The sequence below is a fragment of the Sphaeramia orbicularis genome, chromosome 19 (assembly GCF_902148855.1).
Source record: "Sphaeramia orbicularis chromosome 19, fSphaOr1.1, whole genome shotgun sequence".
In the NCBI taxonomy this organism is placed as follows: Eukaryota; Metazoa; Chordata; class Actinopteri; order Kurtiformes; family Apogonidae; genus Sphaeramia; species Sphaeramia orbicularis.
Genome location: NC_043975.1, coordinates 28,279,742 through 28,293,725, shown reverse-complemented (window position 1 = coordinate 28,293,725; position 13,984 = coordinate 28,279,742). Strand labels below are relative to the sequence as shown.

At 37.3% G+C, this 13,984-nt stretch overlaps 1 protein-coding gene across 2 annotated transcripts in view; it reads right to left on the bottom strand.

Annotated features, from left to right (window-relative positions):
- Window positions 1–397: 397 nt before the first annotated feature.
- The window catches only part of LOC115439541 (zinc finger protein 385C-like), a 75,387-nt gene continuing 61,800 nt past the window's right edge, over window positions 398–13,984 (bottom strand). For both annotated transcript variants that reach the window (XM_030163392.1, XM_030163393.1), the window contains 6 exons: window positions 12,611–12,718; window positions 8,788–8,977; window positions 5,737–6,084; window positions 3,068–3,270; window positions 2,705–2,803; window positions 398–1,842 (listed from right to left, as the gene is read on the bottom strand). In XM_030163392.1, the coding sequence (XP_030019252.1) occupies window positions 1,612–1,842; window positions 2,705–2,803; window positions 3,068–3,270; window positions 5,737–6,084; window positions 8,788–8,977; window positions 12,611–12,718 (1,179 nt within the window). In that variant the 3' untranslated portion in view covers window positions 398–1,611. The remainder of the gene's footprint in view (window positions 1,843–2,704; window positions 2,804–3,067; window positions 3,271–5,736; window positions 6,085–8,787; window positions 8,978–12,610; window positions 12,719–13,984) is intronic.

Sequence of the window (13,984 nt, the reverse complement as noted above, 5' to 3'; positions counted from 1 at the left end):
TTATCTTGTTCTTTTCCATAGTGCCACTAGATGGCAGTAGAGCATTATAATAGAATACACGTTACACTCAGGATAAAAGCAACATCAGATATTGAATGCTTCCATTTCACTATATAATATGCAAGAAAAAAACTAAAATTGACACCTTCCTTTAGTTATGAACCGGATGTTAGTGCCTTCAGATCTTCAATGCAGGGAATGCATTCATGTAGCATGGCTTAAAAACTGTTAAATTACGGTGTTTCAAAAATGATATACAGGGTGCTACAGGATGCTCTCGGCAAATGACACACACAGACTTCATACTAGTACTGTACTGTGTTCAAGCTATAAGTAAGCAGTCAGAATCATAAAACATATTCATATTTTCATATTAGGAAAAAAACCAACACAACTCTGTAAAAACAGTACTATTTATAGTTCATATAGAATACATTATTGACATTTTATCACATATGATTTACATTATTGCAAGTGGTGTACAGTTACACTTGTAATTAATTTTACCAGCTGACACTTAAAAATACATATTGCTTAGGATGATTCAGCACAATCATGGGATGGGATTTCTAAAATTAAAGAACATAGTTTTTAATCCTGAACTGTACGAAAAATTTAAGTTTCATAACATCAATAACACGTTGGAAAAAACCTGGATAAATCATTTGGATTTTGGACAAACAGCATATCAGTCTCTTGATATTGATTGAAAAAAAGAACTTGTTTTTCTCACCAACACCTGAAGAATTTTTTTGATGGCTCAAATGAACTGAATGCAGGTTCCATTTTTAAGTATAAATAACTTTAATTCTCACTGCAGTTGATGAACTTAGCTGAAGATTCACTCTGCCTCCCTATGGTGGAAATTCTTGGCATCATGGGTCATCATTGATTGTCACTTAATTTCACAGAGAGAAAAAAAAAACAGGCAGATAAAATATGACAGTATTTATATATCTAAAATTACTGGAAAATAAATGCCATCTGTCAGACAAAGGCTGTAAAGACATGTTGAGCTGTGAAGTTATATTTTGTCTTGTGTGGAAGTGGCCTCTTTCTTGAGGACACTGTAATCTGGTTTTCTTTGCTTTAGATTTGAGCCTGTAAAAATGAAGCAATGAAGCAGGAATGAAATCTTGTACTTGTTTTCCCAGAGTACAATACAAAGCTCTCAAATCAAAATGGTTTTGGCAATAAACACTTCTTAACATTTACACATCCTAGTGTATAATCTATTATACGTATTCTTATAAATAAAACTCAACGATGCTCATTGTTATGGCTTCCAGAGGGGTCCAGACCCCAGGGTACATGCACTCAACAGTTTTTTGAGAGGAGACAGCTGAGCAATGGTCCTTCCAGTTTGAGGATGAGACACTGGTCAGTCAGCGCTGAAATGTCAATCCACTCCAGGGGACAGCGCATACTGTTCTTATGACCTGAACCTGCCAAACTTGACATGCTAATATGCTGCCCTCGTTGTTGCTGCATAGTGTCCTGGTGTCACTTATGGGGGTCCAGTGCTTTGTCCTCCATAGCCCAGTCTCTTGTTAGTCCAGGTCTGGCTCAGTTAGGTCCACTTGAGGTCCTCCAACATAGTTTGGCTCAGCGCTAGTAAGGAGAGAAGATAATTGGAGTGTGGGTAGCCCTAAGAGGTCCCGGAGCAGGTCTGAAGAGTGTCGGGCTGATCAGAGGACCCTGGATGATGGCCGCGGGACCTGGTGGCAACCGTAGTGCTAGGGGTCCAGAAGCCATGGTACACAAGGCAGCTGGATTCAGGGGGCTCGTCAGGAACCCTGCCGGCAGGGCCTTGGATAACTGCTTCTGCAGGGCCAGTTTAGTCTGAAACGAAGAAAAGATGAAAATGTCAATAGAGTCGCATGTTGTGATATAATGGTTCAAAATTGGGCATTGATTCTCAAAAACACGCTTGATTACTAATACAAAAAAATTCTGTGAAGTAGTGCATAAATATATACTTTTTAAACTAATGTGTAGTGGTGTGTTCTTCATACTCAAATTCCTAAAATTGAACTGGAATAAAAACCTGCAATATTTCTCCATTATTGCGACATACTAAATAACCCCTGCATCATGACATATATCATATCTCTAGATTGTTCTGCAACATTAATTGTGTCCTCACACACACCACCATCCCATGTATAAGACTTGTCCCAGTTTTGATCATAGTCGTGATGTGGTGTTTACATGGAGCACCTCAGCTGATTAAGTCCATTCCTCTAGTTTCTCGGCATAAGCTGCCAGAGTATGTGAGTTTGAGCTGTGCTGACTTGCTATATGGAACCAAATCAGCTGATAATGAGTCAGACTAACTGAAATAAGCCTGGCTAATCTGGTAAAACTCCCATGAACAGATCCCTGCTCAACCACTATAAGAACCATCCAAACATTATGTCCTTTCCATGTTTCCCTCTCACTGCGGCCCAGTGTTGAATAAAGCCCCCAAAAATGCCAAAAAACAAAAATAAAAAGTGGGGAGAATATTCACTTGAGGCTTACAATACTTAAAAGGGTATTTCATAATTATTTATATAAACTCTTGCTATTATGGTGACAGGTACCAAGAACATGTTACCATGTGCATTTATTAGAAAATGTGTTGGTGGTTTGATGTGCTGTATGAACCAAAATAATACCTCTCAAATGTGCTTGTGTGTATGCATGTGTGACAAATTCTTACTGCTAAGACAGCACTGGGCTGTAGTTTATTATAGGGGGTGAACTTGGGCTTGACAGGCTTCCCAGCCAAACGCTCTTTGTGTCTCCTGCTGTTCATGTGCTAAAAGGGGACAAAGATATACAGGGATTCAGACAAGACAGCTTTGCATAACAAACCACAGAGCTAACTATTTTAGTACCTTCCAGAATATTGAGGTTAGACTTTCTATGTTTACAGTGGTGGGCTACTATGAAAACAAACAGCTTCAATCACTAAAAACACAAATTAAATGTTAACTAATCAGACATCAGCCAACACTTTATTATTATCAAAGGGGTGACACCTTCATTGCTCATCAGTCTAGATCTGGTCAAGGTCACATACCTGTTTCAGCTGTGTCTCTGAGTTGACAGACACCTGGCACAGTTCACAGTGAAAGGGCTGGTTGTGTACACCAACAACAGCTCTGGTCTTGCTGCCCATTCGCTGTTTGATTCGACAGGTCGGCCGAGGTGATGATGTCATCTTGGTTCTGCGCTGTGAATGGCTGCTACTCTGACCATCCAGCATCTGTTTGTGTCTGGAGCCTGATTTAGATAATCATAGACAGACAAATATTGTATGTATTAGAGGTTTGAGGGTTCCAGGAAGTTACACTTGTGATGTTTTAACACCTTTATTAGACCATTATGAGTGCAACTTATGGCCTATTTCATATTTCAATTTATGCTGGGGTAGAGAGGTTAGCTTTCAAGGCTTTTTGTTGTGCCACTGTAAATAGGTCTATTTTTATATTTATTTTTTTGAACTGATTTTCAATTTGACATACACACATAAACACATCCAACACACACTGAGGAGATGTATAACATGTACAGCTTCATTTTCTTCATTTTCAGTAGCTTATACTTATATAACATAGTTCTCAGTCCATTCCTCACTTTCTCTTCAAGGGCTGTATACATAAGACGATTAAGAAAAAAAAAAAGACAAAGAAAAACCAAAAAAACAAAACAAAAACAAACATAAAGAGAGGAAGTGACTATAATATAATAGGTCTATTTTAACCCTAACTCTAACCCTAAATCTAACATCTTTTCCTAAACATAACCAAGTATTTCAGTGTTCAATCTCACCTTGTTGAGACATAAACTAATGGAAAACTGGGAGTAAAAAGTGAAAATAGTTTATCTCTGGACACAAACCCTTCTGTCCTGCATGAGTCCTATTCACATTCAGATGAACATTATTATCCCAAGAGGAAATTCATGTGTCAATCAGCTTAAGAAAAGAAACAACATGACTACGAACCCACTATTCATCACTTATAGACTTCCACTCTTCATACTGCCTCACCTTACTTCTAAAAAACATGTCTGCTAAAATGTATTTCTGCCAGAAAACCCTGATGGCAAATTTATCCACATACTCTCACACTTTGAATGCGAGTTTTTAACAACAATGGCTGATGTGCTGATGGCTTTTTATGAACATATTTACTGCAGGTTTTTCTGTCTTCTCATGCAACTCCAATGCATTTGTACCTATAGTTGCTAAATTGAGCATTCTCTTGCACAAGGGGCTTCAACAATCATCTAATCGATTTATAAGGCCTGTCAAAATCACATCTAAAGACTTTTTAGATCAGACGTTTGCAGACCTGCAGAAACAACATATTATTTAACAAAAACAACCCCAACTCCAAAAAAAAGTTGGGGACATTGTATAAAATGTAAGGACAGAATACAATGATTTGCAAATCTCATAAACACATATTTAATTCACATCAAAACAGAAAGTACATCCAATGTTTATGCCGAGACATTGTACCATTTTAAGAAAACAAGAAAAGAAGTGAAATCAGTCATTTTGAACATGATAGCAGCAACACATGTCTAAAGCATTGGAACAGGGCCATGTTTATCACTGTCTATCATCCCTTGCTCTTTTAACAACAGGCCATACACATTTGGGAACTGAGGAAACCAGTTGCAAGAATTCTGGCACAGGAATGTTGTCGTACTCTTGTCCAATATAGGATTCAAGCTGTTCAACTGTCTTAAGTATTTGCCGTATTTTTTTAAATTCATGATTTGTTAAAAAGGCTCTTTTATACCACAGGACCTTTACCAGGAACTTTAATTTTTTCTGGGATTTTGAAAAACTTCAGCACATTCCCAATGAAATTACCTGGGTAAAAAACTTTCCCTCAATTCCAAACATTCCCTGAAAAAAGTTCCCAGTAGGGGGGGTAGGACTTTTCAGATTTGGGATAGGGGTGGGGCTGTGCTGAAGAACGCTGATTGGTGGAACACACTTGCAGCGTTCCATATTTGTGTTCACCCACTACAGCCATTGTGCGACTGCAAACTTGTTTATTCCATTTCTACAGGTTTAACTTCATTTGTGTTTTGATCATTTGGAAAATGGAGCAAAAGAACAGAAGCTATGAGAAGTAGGTGGACGATGATGTCCATTTGCTGATTTACCTTTTGAGTGTTTAAAGTCACTCTTTTGAGCATATTCAGCTTGCTCCTATAAGTGTGTCACAAACAGTCTGTCTGTCCATCTGAATACGCTCTTTAGTGCCGAATATACTCAAAAGAAATTCAGCAGGACTTCGAATCGACAACTGGAAACGACCTAGCCTCACTTGAATACATTTCTTAGAATTTTGAGGTGTAGTGGAAATGCAAACCACAAAGATTACCAGGAATTCTTTTACCCTGGTAAATAAACTCCTGGTAATAAGAGTTCCTGGGAATATTGGCAGAAAAGGGTCTAAAGTTTTCAACTGGTGAAAGGTCTGGAGTGCAGGTAGGCAAGTTCCGTACCCAGATTTTTCAACTAAAGTGCAATGCTGTTGTAATAGATGCAAAATGTGGATAAATATTGTCTTGTTAAAAAAATACAAGGTTTTCCCTGAAAAAGACACTGTTGGGATCTACATTTCAGTACTGATGATGCCCTTTCACCACGAACTTCTTTGGAATTGGTGTTGTATTTGCAAGTTTTTATATAGGTAATGATCAGAATAGTATTATATTACATACCACTGCAATGAGCCTCCAACTGAGAGCTGGAGTTAACCGTCACTTTGCACGTTGGACAGTGAAGTTGTTTCTTGCTGCTCTTGGCCTCTTTTGACTCGTCCATCTTTACCTCCTCATCTCCAGTGGAGCTCCCATGAGGGTCCAAGTGAGGGGCCAAAGCAGAACCCGAGCTGCAACCCTCTGCGAGTGGACTATCTGTTGGATCAGACAGCTGTGAGCCTGGGGAGATCTGTGGGGACAGCTGAGGAGAGTCCATGGATGAGGACGGCTGGACCGGAGTTGGGACTTGTGAGATGGTCTGGCTGTTTTCTGCTTGTTGCTGTACAGGTTGGGATGAGGTGCTTGGAGCTGGAGACAAAGTAAACAAAGTAAACACTGTACTATGAACCCAAATTTCAAAACATATGTTAAAATACCAAGTGTAGTTTAATACCATTTTGTAAAAGAAAATGCAGAAACCATATCGTCACATTTATAACAGTCCTTAATTCTGTCCTACCGTGCTCAGTCAGACTTATAAATTAATAATTTATTGTCATACAGCCTATTATTTCTGCTGTCAGAATACTTTAAGTGTGAACGAATTCCAGAAGCTAAATGCAGAATACATTGAAACATAAGACGATTACAAGGTGTAAATGTAAGCATGTGACTGGTTTTATCCCTCGTTCTTCCTCTTTTTGAAATTTGTTTCCTTTGTTCTTTATTTAATCAGTCAATCTTTGTTATTACACTTTCCTCAATCCTCATTTACTACCTTTTATTTTCTGCTCTATCATCTGTCTTTCATTTTCATATCTTTTCCTTCTTTTTTTCTGTCCCTAAATCATTCTTCCTCTGTCGCCCTGTCATTTATTCGCTCTCTCTGCTGAGGCTCCCTCTGTCACCATCAATCAACAACCATGGCAACCGCTGAATGTAACAAGCTTATCATTATGTGTTTAGAGGGAAATTGATAGGTGCTGGAAGAAATGGGAGGGAGAAAATCAATAATGAAAAGCAGTATGAAAAGGAAGATGGTGAAATTTGGAGTCAAGCAGAAAGAGTGTTTGAGTGACAAATGACTAAAGACTAAAGAAGAGAGAGCAGTCTTTACTCTTATAGCTGATTTTTTTTCAGCAAATGTTACAGAACAAAAGTGATCTAGCCTGTGTTTAGGACACAGATGTATTGTTGCTGGTATTTTGTCTGAATGTGGTTGAAATCTTCACTGAAAGAATGGCCTTAATAGACGGAAGCCAAATATTTATTAGGCAGTGGGTACTACCATAGTACTGTGGCACGGAATATCAGTTTGTCTATTGTCACAGAGTCAAATGTTAGCATGTGTACTAGAGCCAATCATGGATACTGTTACATGAACTCATTAGCTTCTTGTTGCCACAGTACTGTGGTCATATATGGCATATACTTCAGTGCATTCTTTTGTGCATTTTACTACCACAGTACTGTGACAAATGACGAAAGAAATGACAAATTAGTGATAGTATATAGAAAAGAATATGAATTATTGTTGTAAATGCTCTATATGTTGTTGTTTTATGGTGTTGTTTGCTCTGTGCAGTCAGTGAGGCTGGAGAATGTGTGCGGAGCTACATGTTAGATGCGGTAGTGTACCGTGTTACTTCTTAGTTCTGTGTCAGTTCACTGTATTGAGTACTGTGCTTCAAATTCTGCACTGTGAACGTTGTCCCAGTGGCTGATTTACATCAATGTCTGATTTACCTACCAGCAGGATGTGACAACTTACCAGTCTAGACATGATATAATGAGGGCGTTGATTGGCTCTGTGGTAACAGACAAACCAATAGTTTGTGCCACAGTAGTGTGTCAATAGCCACTTCATATTTATTATCACATTAGTTATTTTTTTATATTATTAAATATAACCAGACTACATTGTATTATATATTAAACAAAACAGGAAAATCTTAACCAAATTTTGACCAGTCTAGAAAACTAGAATAAAGGACTAGTCATCAAAAATGAATCTAAAAAGCAGACATTTTTTTTACTACAACAAAACAAAAGAGGTATTTAAGAATATTGTTAAATTGTGAAGTTGCTTAAGAGTCTCTCCATGACTTTAATATAACCATTGTTTTAGCTCGTTATTGGTTAAATCTATTGAGTTTTGTTATGACAAATGACTAAAATATGACAAGATTTTAGAGTATAATTTTATAATCTGATAAATATCATTGCAATAAATTTATTTTGTCATTAAGCTACATTTTGTTTACACTGTCATCTATGCTGCTTCAGAGCTTATTTTTACATCATTTTATTCAATTGTTGAAATGTCTTTTTTTATCATTAGTATATATTTTTTAAAATATTCTACCTATGACACATTAAAATAACAGTGCACCAGTTAAAGCTTTTAACCAAGAGATTATAGCTATAAAAGTAAAAAGATCAGACCACTTTCTCTTATGTCTCCAGATGTGATGTGTCCCAAAATGTTTGTCTTTATAGTGCATTTTCTTACAAAGAGATTACTTTTCAAATGAAAATATACATGAGACTCATTTCCCAGACACTTTTTTTTAAAGATTCCTTTGTTGCAGTATATAATAGAAAGCTGCAACAGACAGTTACAATTAGGCCATGTGAGAGTGTATCTAATTTTCTGAATTAATGCATTTAAAAATATTTCCACATATAAGAAATTTGGGTTACATAAGTGCAGCTGCTAACACCTGCTAGAGCCACACATATGTACTAGTCTTTCACTTTTATCTCTTTTAATCCCTTCTTATTTAGTCTGATTTTGGCAACAAAACTCCAAAGTCAAGTAAGACCCCCTATATCGCTCCTCAAACACCATTTCTATTTTGGTTCTTTAAGGGTTCTCATTTTGCAGAATGTCTTTGCTTGATGGGAGTAATTACCTATCTGACAGAGCCAATGATAGCAGGACAGGTAATAGCTGGTAATTAGCAAGCTGAGTGGCAACTACCAAGCTTTAGTTCTTACGTCTCTTCAATTACTGCTAATTACTCAGAGGATGTAGAGAGGGGTGGATTTAAAAAAAAGACAGATTTATACCTGCTATGTCTATCACAAGTGAGTCTGTTGGCACTGCTCCTGCTCCCATCATCCCTTTCTCTTGGTCTCTCTCTCTGTCTTTGCCTGTTGTGGATGGGCTGTGTCCATTTTTCTGACGGTTCCTCTGCGTCTCCATGGCTTTAAGCTTCCGAGCATGTTTGTGACCCTTATAGTGGGCCTCTGCTTGGGTCTGGTCATTTTACACATGCACAAACACAAGCAAAAAAACCATGAAATAAGTTAGTGTACAGTATATGCACAAAATCACTGACATGGCTAAATTGGTGAAGAACAGCATGAAATCAGCAAACTGTAATCTTTCCATCTGTTCCATCTCTTTGCCTTCACATGCCTCCATGGAGTTGGGGAAAAATTATGCAACTGAGCATTTGACTTGGATGGAGATGCACATCACCATTTTGATCATCATCATAGTTCTGCACAAATGAGCATCAGTTGGACTCGTGGCATCACATGACCACCCTCAGAGCTCACCGGGTCATCATTCCACTGATTCATTCTGACACAAAATGGCCCGTGCCTGTTGTGTGGCAACACAAAGAGGACCTCTGTGCCTTCCTCTGCGAGAGAAAACACATTTGTGGCAGTGGGACAACAGATGCATGCAGATTTGGGATCCCAAAATGACTCTGCATGGCTGTAGTAGATAAAGCAAGACTTACTCTACAGAGGAAGATCATCTTCTAGTAATTTAAGATGCAGCCACAGTTGTGTCAGAATGTAACACAAAACACAGAAGTAAAAGAGCATTTAACTGGCTGTAACAATTTTACACAGAGCATTAAAGTAAAGCATCTTTTACATTTCCACAACTAATACAAATCTGTACAGAATGTTATAGCTTGACAGCACAAATATGTTACACATTTAGACACTATCACATGCCTGCCGATACTAACAAAAATTAAGTTGATGAGTGTTCATATATTTCAGAAATAATACTGAATAAAGCTTTAACACTTAACCAAAGGGTTCATTTCTTTTTCCTTGCTGCTGTAAATCAGAAGAGACTGTTGGTTGTCTGACTTCACACAAGATTGTTAGATAATTTGCCATTTGCTCAAATTATCCATTTCAGGCACACAATGTACACAGCTTTTGCATATTCAAACTCAAAGGGTGTAGAGGTGATCTTTTAGCGACCGTGTGCAGCGAGCAAAGGGAACACGTCTTTCCACCAATGCTTTGCCAGAAGCTCAGCCTGCACAAAGTGAAAGCTACTACCATGGGTCAAAGTGTGTGTTGGGAAATAGAGGACTGGGCAAAGGGTGTATGACCCCTTTGGCTACGTTGAATGTCAGTGCACACTAACCATTCAGCGTGATTTACAACTGAGTCAGAGGGATGAATCTACTCCAATCTGCATATTACCATACTATATGGCATGCAAGTGTAGTATGAGATTACTATGTTCCATCATAGTAACTTAAGTAGAAAATAACAAGTAGAGTAAGTGTCCCAGAACACACAAAAAAAAGATCCTCAGAGACATCAGACTGTCAGGGCTGCTTAGCCTCTGCTGACCTCGATTCAAGCATCTTTATGCATTCTTACAACAATGATGCCCAAACTCTGCATACACAAATAGAAACCACTGTCCTCCACAAAAGGGCAGCTAAATTAAAATGTCACGCGTGATCCTCCAGGCTTGAATCTTTCATGCTTTTTCAGTGACTTTAGCTGCATTAAAGGAATAATTTGGATTTGTTTGGTCTATTTCTTTTTATACTCTCAGGTCATGTAATACAATGCAGGTTTCACTGGACAAAAGGCTTCCACTTTCCTTCTATGAGGGAAAAATTCATACATCAGCAGCCCATGTAAAGAGTATAATTTAAGGTGCTTTACAGTGATCTATTGTTTATGATCTTTGCTCTCCATTTACTTCAGAGATAGATCTCTACAATACATATCAAAGTACAGTTGATAGCTTACAAACAAGCTGCTGTTTTTAGAAGAAAATAGTAGCTTGTTTTTCAGTAGAAAGCTCATATAATCCTAGTCTTGATGCAATAGTCAGTGTGTGTACTGTATCATCATTTCCAGGGGAGCTCACTTCTCTCTCATTACCATTTCTATCATTAAGAATATGAATCATAACAATAGGAAAAGAGTGGAAAAGTAGCTGCTGTCTGCTGTATGCACCATGAAAGATAACTGATGTTTTTGGTTCCAAAAAATTCAACATTTTTTGAGGAAGCTGTCTTGCTTCTTTCCTCTATTTTGACATATCTATATGCTAACTAAAAAGGGAAATACATTTATCACAGTTGGGTAAGCAGAATAAGTGGGAAAGTTTGTTCTTCTGTTTTGTTTTACAGCAGCTGTCAAGTCAAATGAAGTTTATGATATTTCACCATCATTTTCAATGGCAACGAAAAGAAGAGCATGCATGCAGTATATTTATTAGTGAATTGGTGATGAATCATCCTCATGCATGAGTCATACATCAATAATACCTTCATTATACGCGTGATCCACGATGATGTGGATATAGAAAGTAGACATTCATGGCTAAAAGAGCATATTCAGTATTTTAGAGACTGCCTGAACATTCACAAATCATGTTCATAGAGGAGCTCATGTCTTATTAAAGGTTCCCACCATGGTTATAGCTGCTTGTCCGACATAATACGTAAATGTGAAAACCTGCCACATGTATTACACAAACAGAGAGTATAAAATAAAAATAGACTTTAAATATTCAGAACTATTCCTTTACTTTATTTTCTCGAAAAGTGCACATTTTATCTGCTCTGTGCCGCCTCCTGGTGGGACCTGGTACCTGTCTGACACCTGGCATCCACTTCTTGGGGCAACCAGCACTCTCAGCACCGCTGCAGGTAGCACAGAGGGAGGAGGAGAGAGTCTTTTAGCTAACAGAGACACTCCTGAAAACATCAGTGTATGTCCAAAAGTACAGAGCAGAGGACGAAAAGGAGGAGACAGACGAGGACATCAGGGGGATAATGGGCTCGAGACACTGTCCTGCTTCCTTCAAGTTTCTTTTCACACAAAGAAAAGTCATTGTCATTCCACCAGGTTCCTCCTTACAATATAAATGCAAATATGTATAAACAAACTGTATAGGAATGGGAACCAAATGAATATGAATACAAAAGTGTGATAAGAAGAAAGAACCAACAGAACTAGCAGACTGGTTTCCTCTTAGAGCCTCTTAGAGTAGAAAACTAGAAGAAACAGAAATATAATGCTTGGACTGATAAGAAGAATAGTGTTGTTTTTGACCAGTTATGTGTTGCATATACAAAGGCACCAAAATCAGAAAAAAGATGACTTTTATATGATGTGATGTGACAGTTTTTAACATGCATCAAAGGGATCAGAATTCATTTTGATTCAACTTTCTTACACATTATGATTTTGACTGCTGTGATTTAATGACAATATTCTGGAGATGACAGACCGGCAGATAAAGAATGAGGGGTCAAAGGTTATTTTCTATTAGTCTGACTAATATCTGAGTCTTTTTTTTTTTTTTTTTTGGTGCAACAGGGTAGGAGTGTTCATGGGTTTGGGTATAAAAAAACGTGATGACTGTATTATGCTTTTGTGTATGACTCAATGTGTAATAAAAAAAAAGATTTTGAACAAAAAAAGGTTATTTCGACCATCATACAATTATTAGCTGGTATCTTAAGCATCTTAAATAACTCAAAACATTGTTTTCTAGAAGTGTTTGCCACACACATAATGTCATCTGAGCTGCAAACACTGTTTTGCACACATAACAAATGCATATACAGACTGCAGTAGCTTTACTGGTGACCTTTTCACTTACAGTTGAGTTAAAGCGCAGGTGACAGATGTTACAGGAGATGATGGGCTTTTTCTTGGGTGGAGCAACCCCAAAGGTGTGGTTGATTACCGCCTTCTGAACCGGGTCCATCTGTAAAGTAAAACAAACATAACAGTCACATGTATATGTAATCATCTTAGTATCATTACATTAAAAAGCATTCCAAACCATAGAATGTACCAGTAATTAATAATCAGTCCGAACAGATTCTCTGCAATAGCTTGATAAATTTTCATAAATAAAATAGTCAATGAATTAAAAAACAAAGACTAAAAACATATTTCTCTTTTCTTATTAATATTTTGGACAAGATCTTTCCCCCTTGAACCAGCCCTTGAGGCAAATATGTGATTTGTTGGTATGTAAATAAAAACTGACTTGACTTCCCTGTAAATGATTCTTTTTCTACATGTTTTAATATTAACATATTGTGTCCCTGGTCTAAACCAGCATGTTTAAGGTCAGAGCACTAATTTCTGACTATCCTGAAAACATTTAAATAAATGATTGCATGGCATGATGTTAAATATGGATTCTGCAATTAGTGTTAAAATGGTTCAACATGCAAAAGAATTGCACACTGACTGTAGAGTGCAAAGGAAGAATGCAGGCACGGTATATTTATCCAAAGAAAAATAGAAGAGATTTCAGTCCTGAATTTACACTTTTTAAATAAACCCATTTAATAGTGATTTTAATCCCACTAGAGCAGCTGTGTTATTGGAGTCTTAATCTTAGCTTTAGGTGTCAGACAGGAATCTCCTGCCAGCCTCCCACATGACAGATACATTTAGCATGTTTGTCTAATTGTCTAGTCTAGTCAAGAGTTAATGCTAATGCAGATGATGAAGCACTGCTAAATAACTTAAAAACACGCCAAACGTGTTTATGTGAGTTTGATCCATGCAAGTTAATACTAAGTATCTATGGGTGAAGAGAGGAGACATATTCATTATTTTATTTAGTTTTAATTAAGCATTCTAGCTGAATATTTTACTTAATTTCATGTAGAATTAAGTCAGTAAGACATTTCTTCTATATATGAAAAATTTCATGTGGCATATGAGTTTCACTCTGTATGATTTTTTTTTTTAAAGTATCACCATACCATAGCATAGCTGAAACAACAGCTGCAAAGCATCAATTGGCAGCAAATTACGTAACACAGTTCCTACTAGAGTGACACTATGAGCAGACTTTTTAAGAGTGGAATGCTTTTTGTGACACTGAAAATGCAGTAACGAGTCACCTTTATAGGAATTTTGCCAGAAAACACCTAAAAATTGTTTGCATATTATTGATTTTGGTTTTTATTAGATTGCAGTGTTTACATTCTACAACTATTTCATACACACT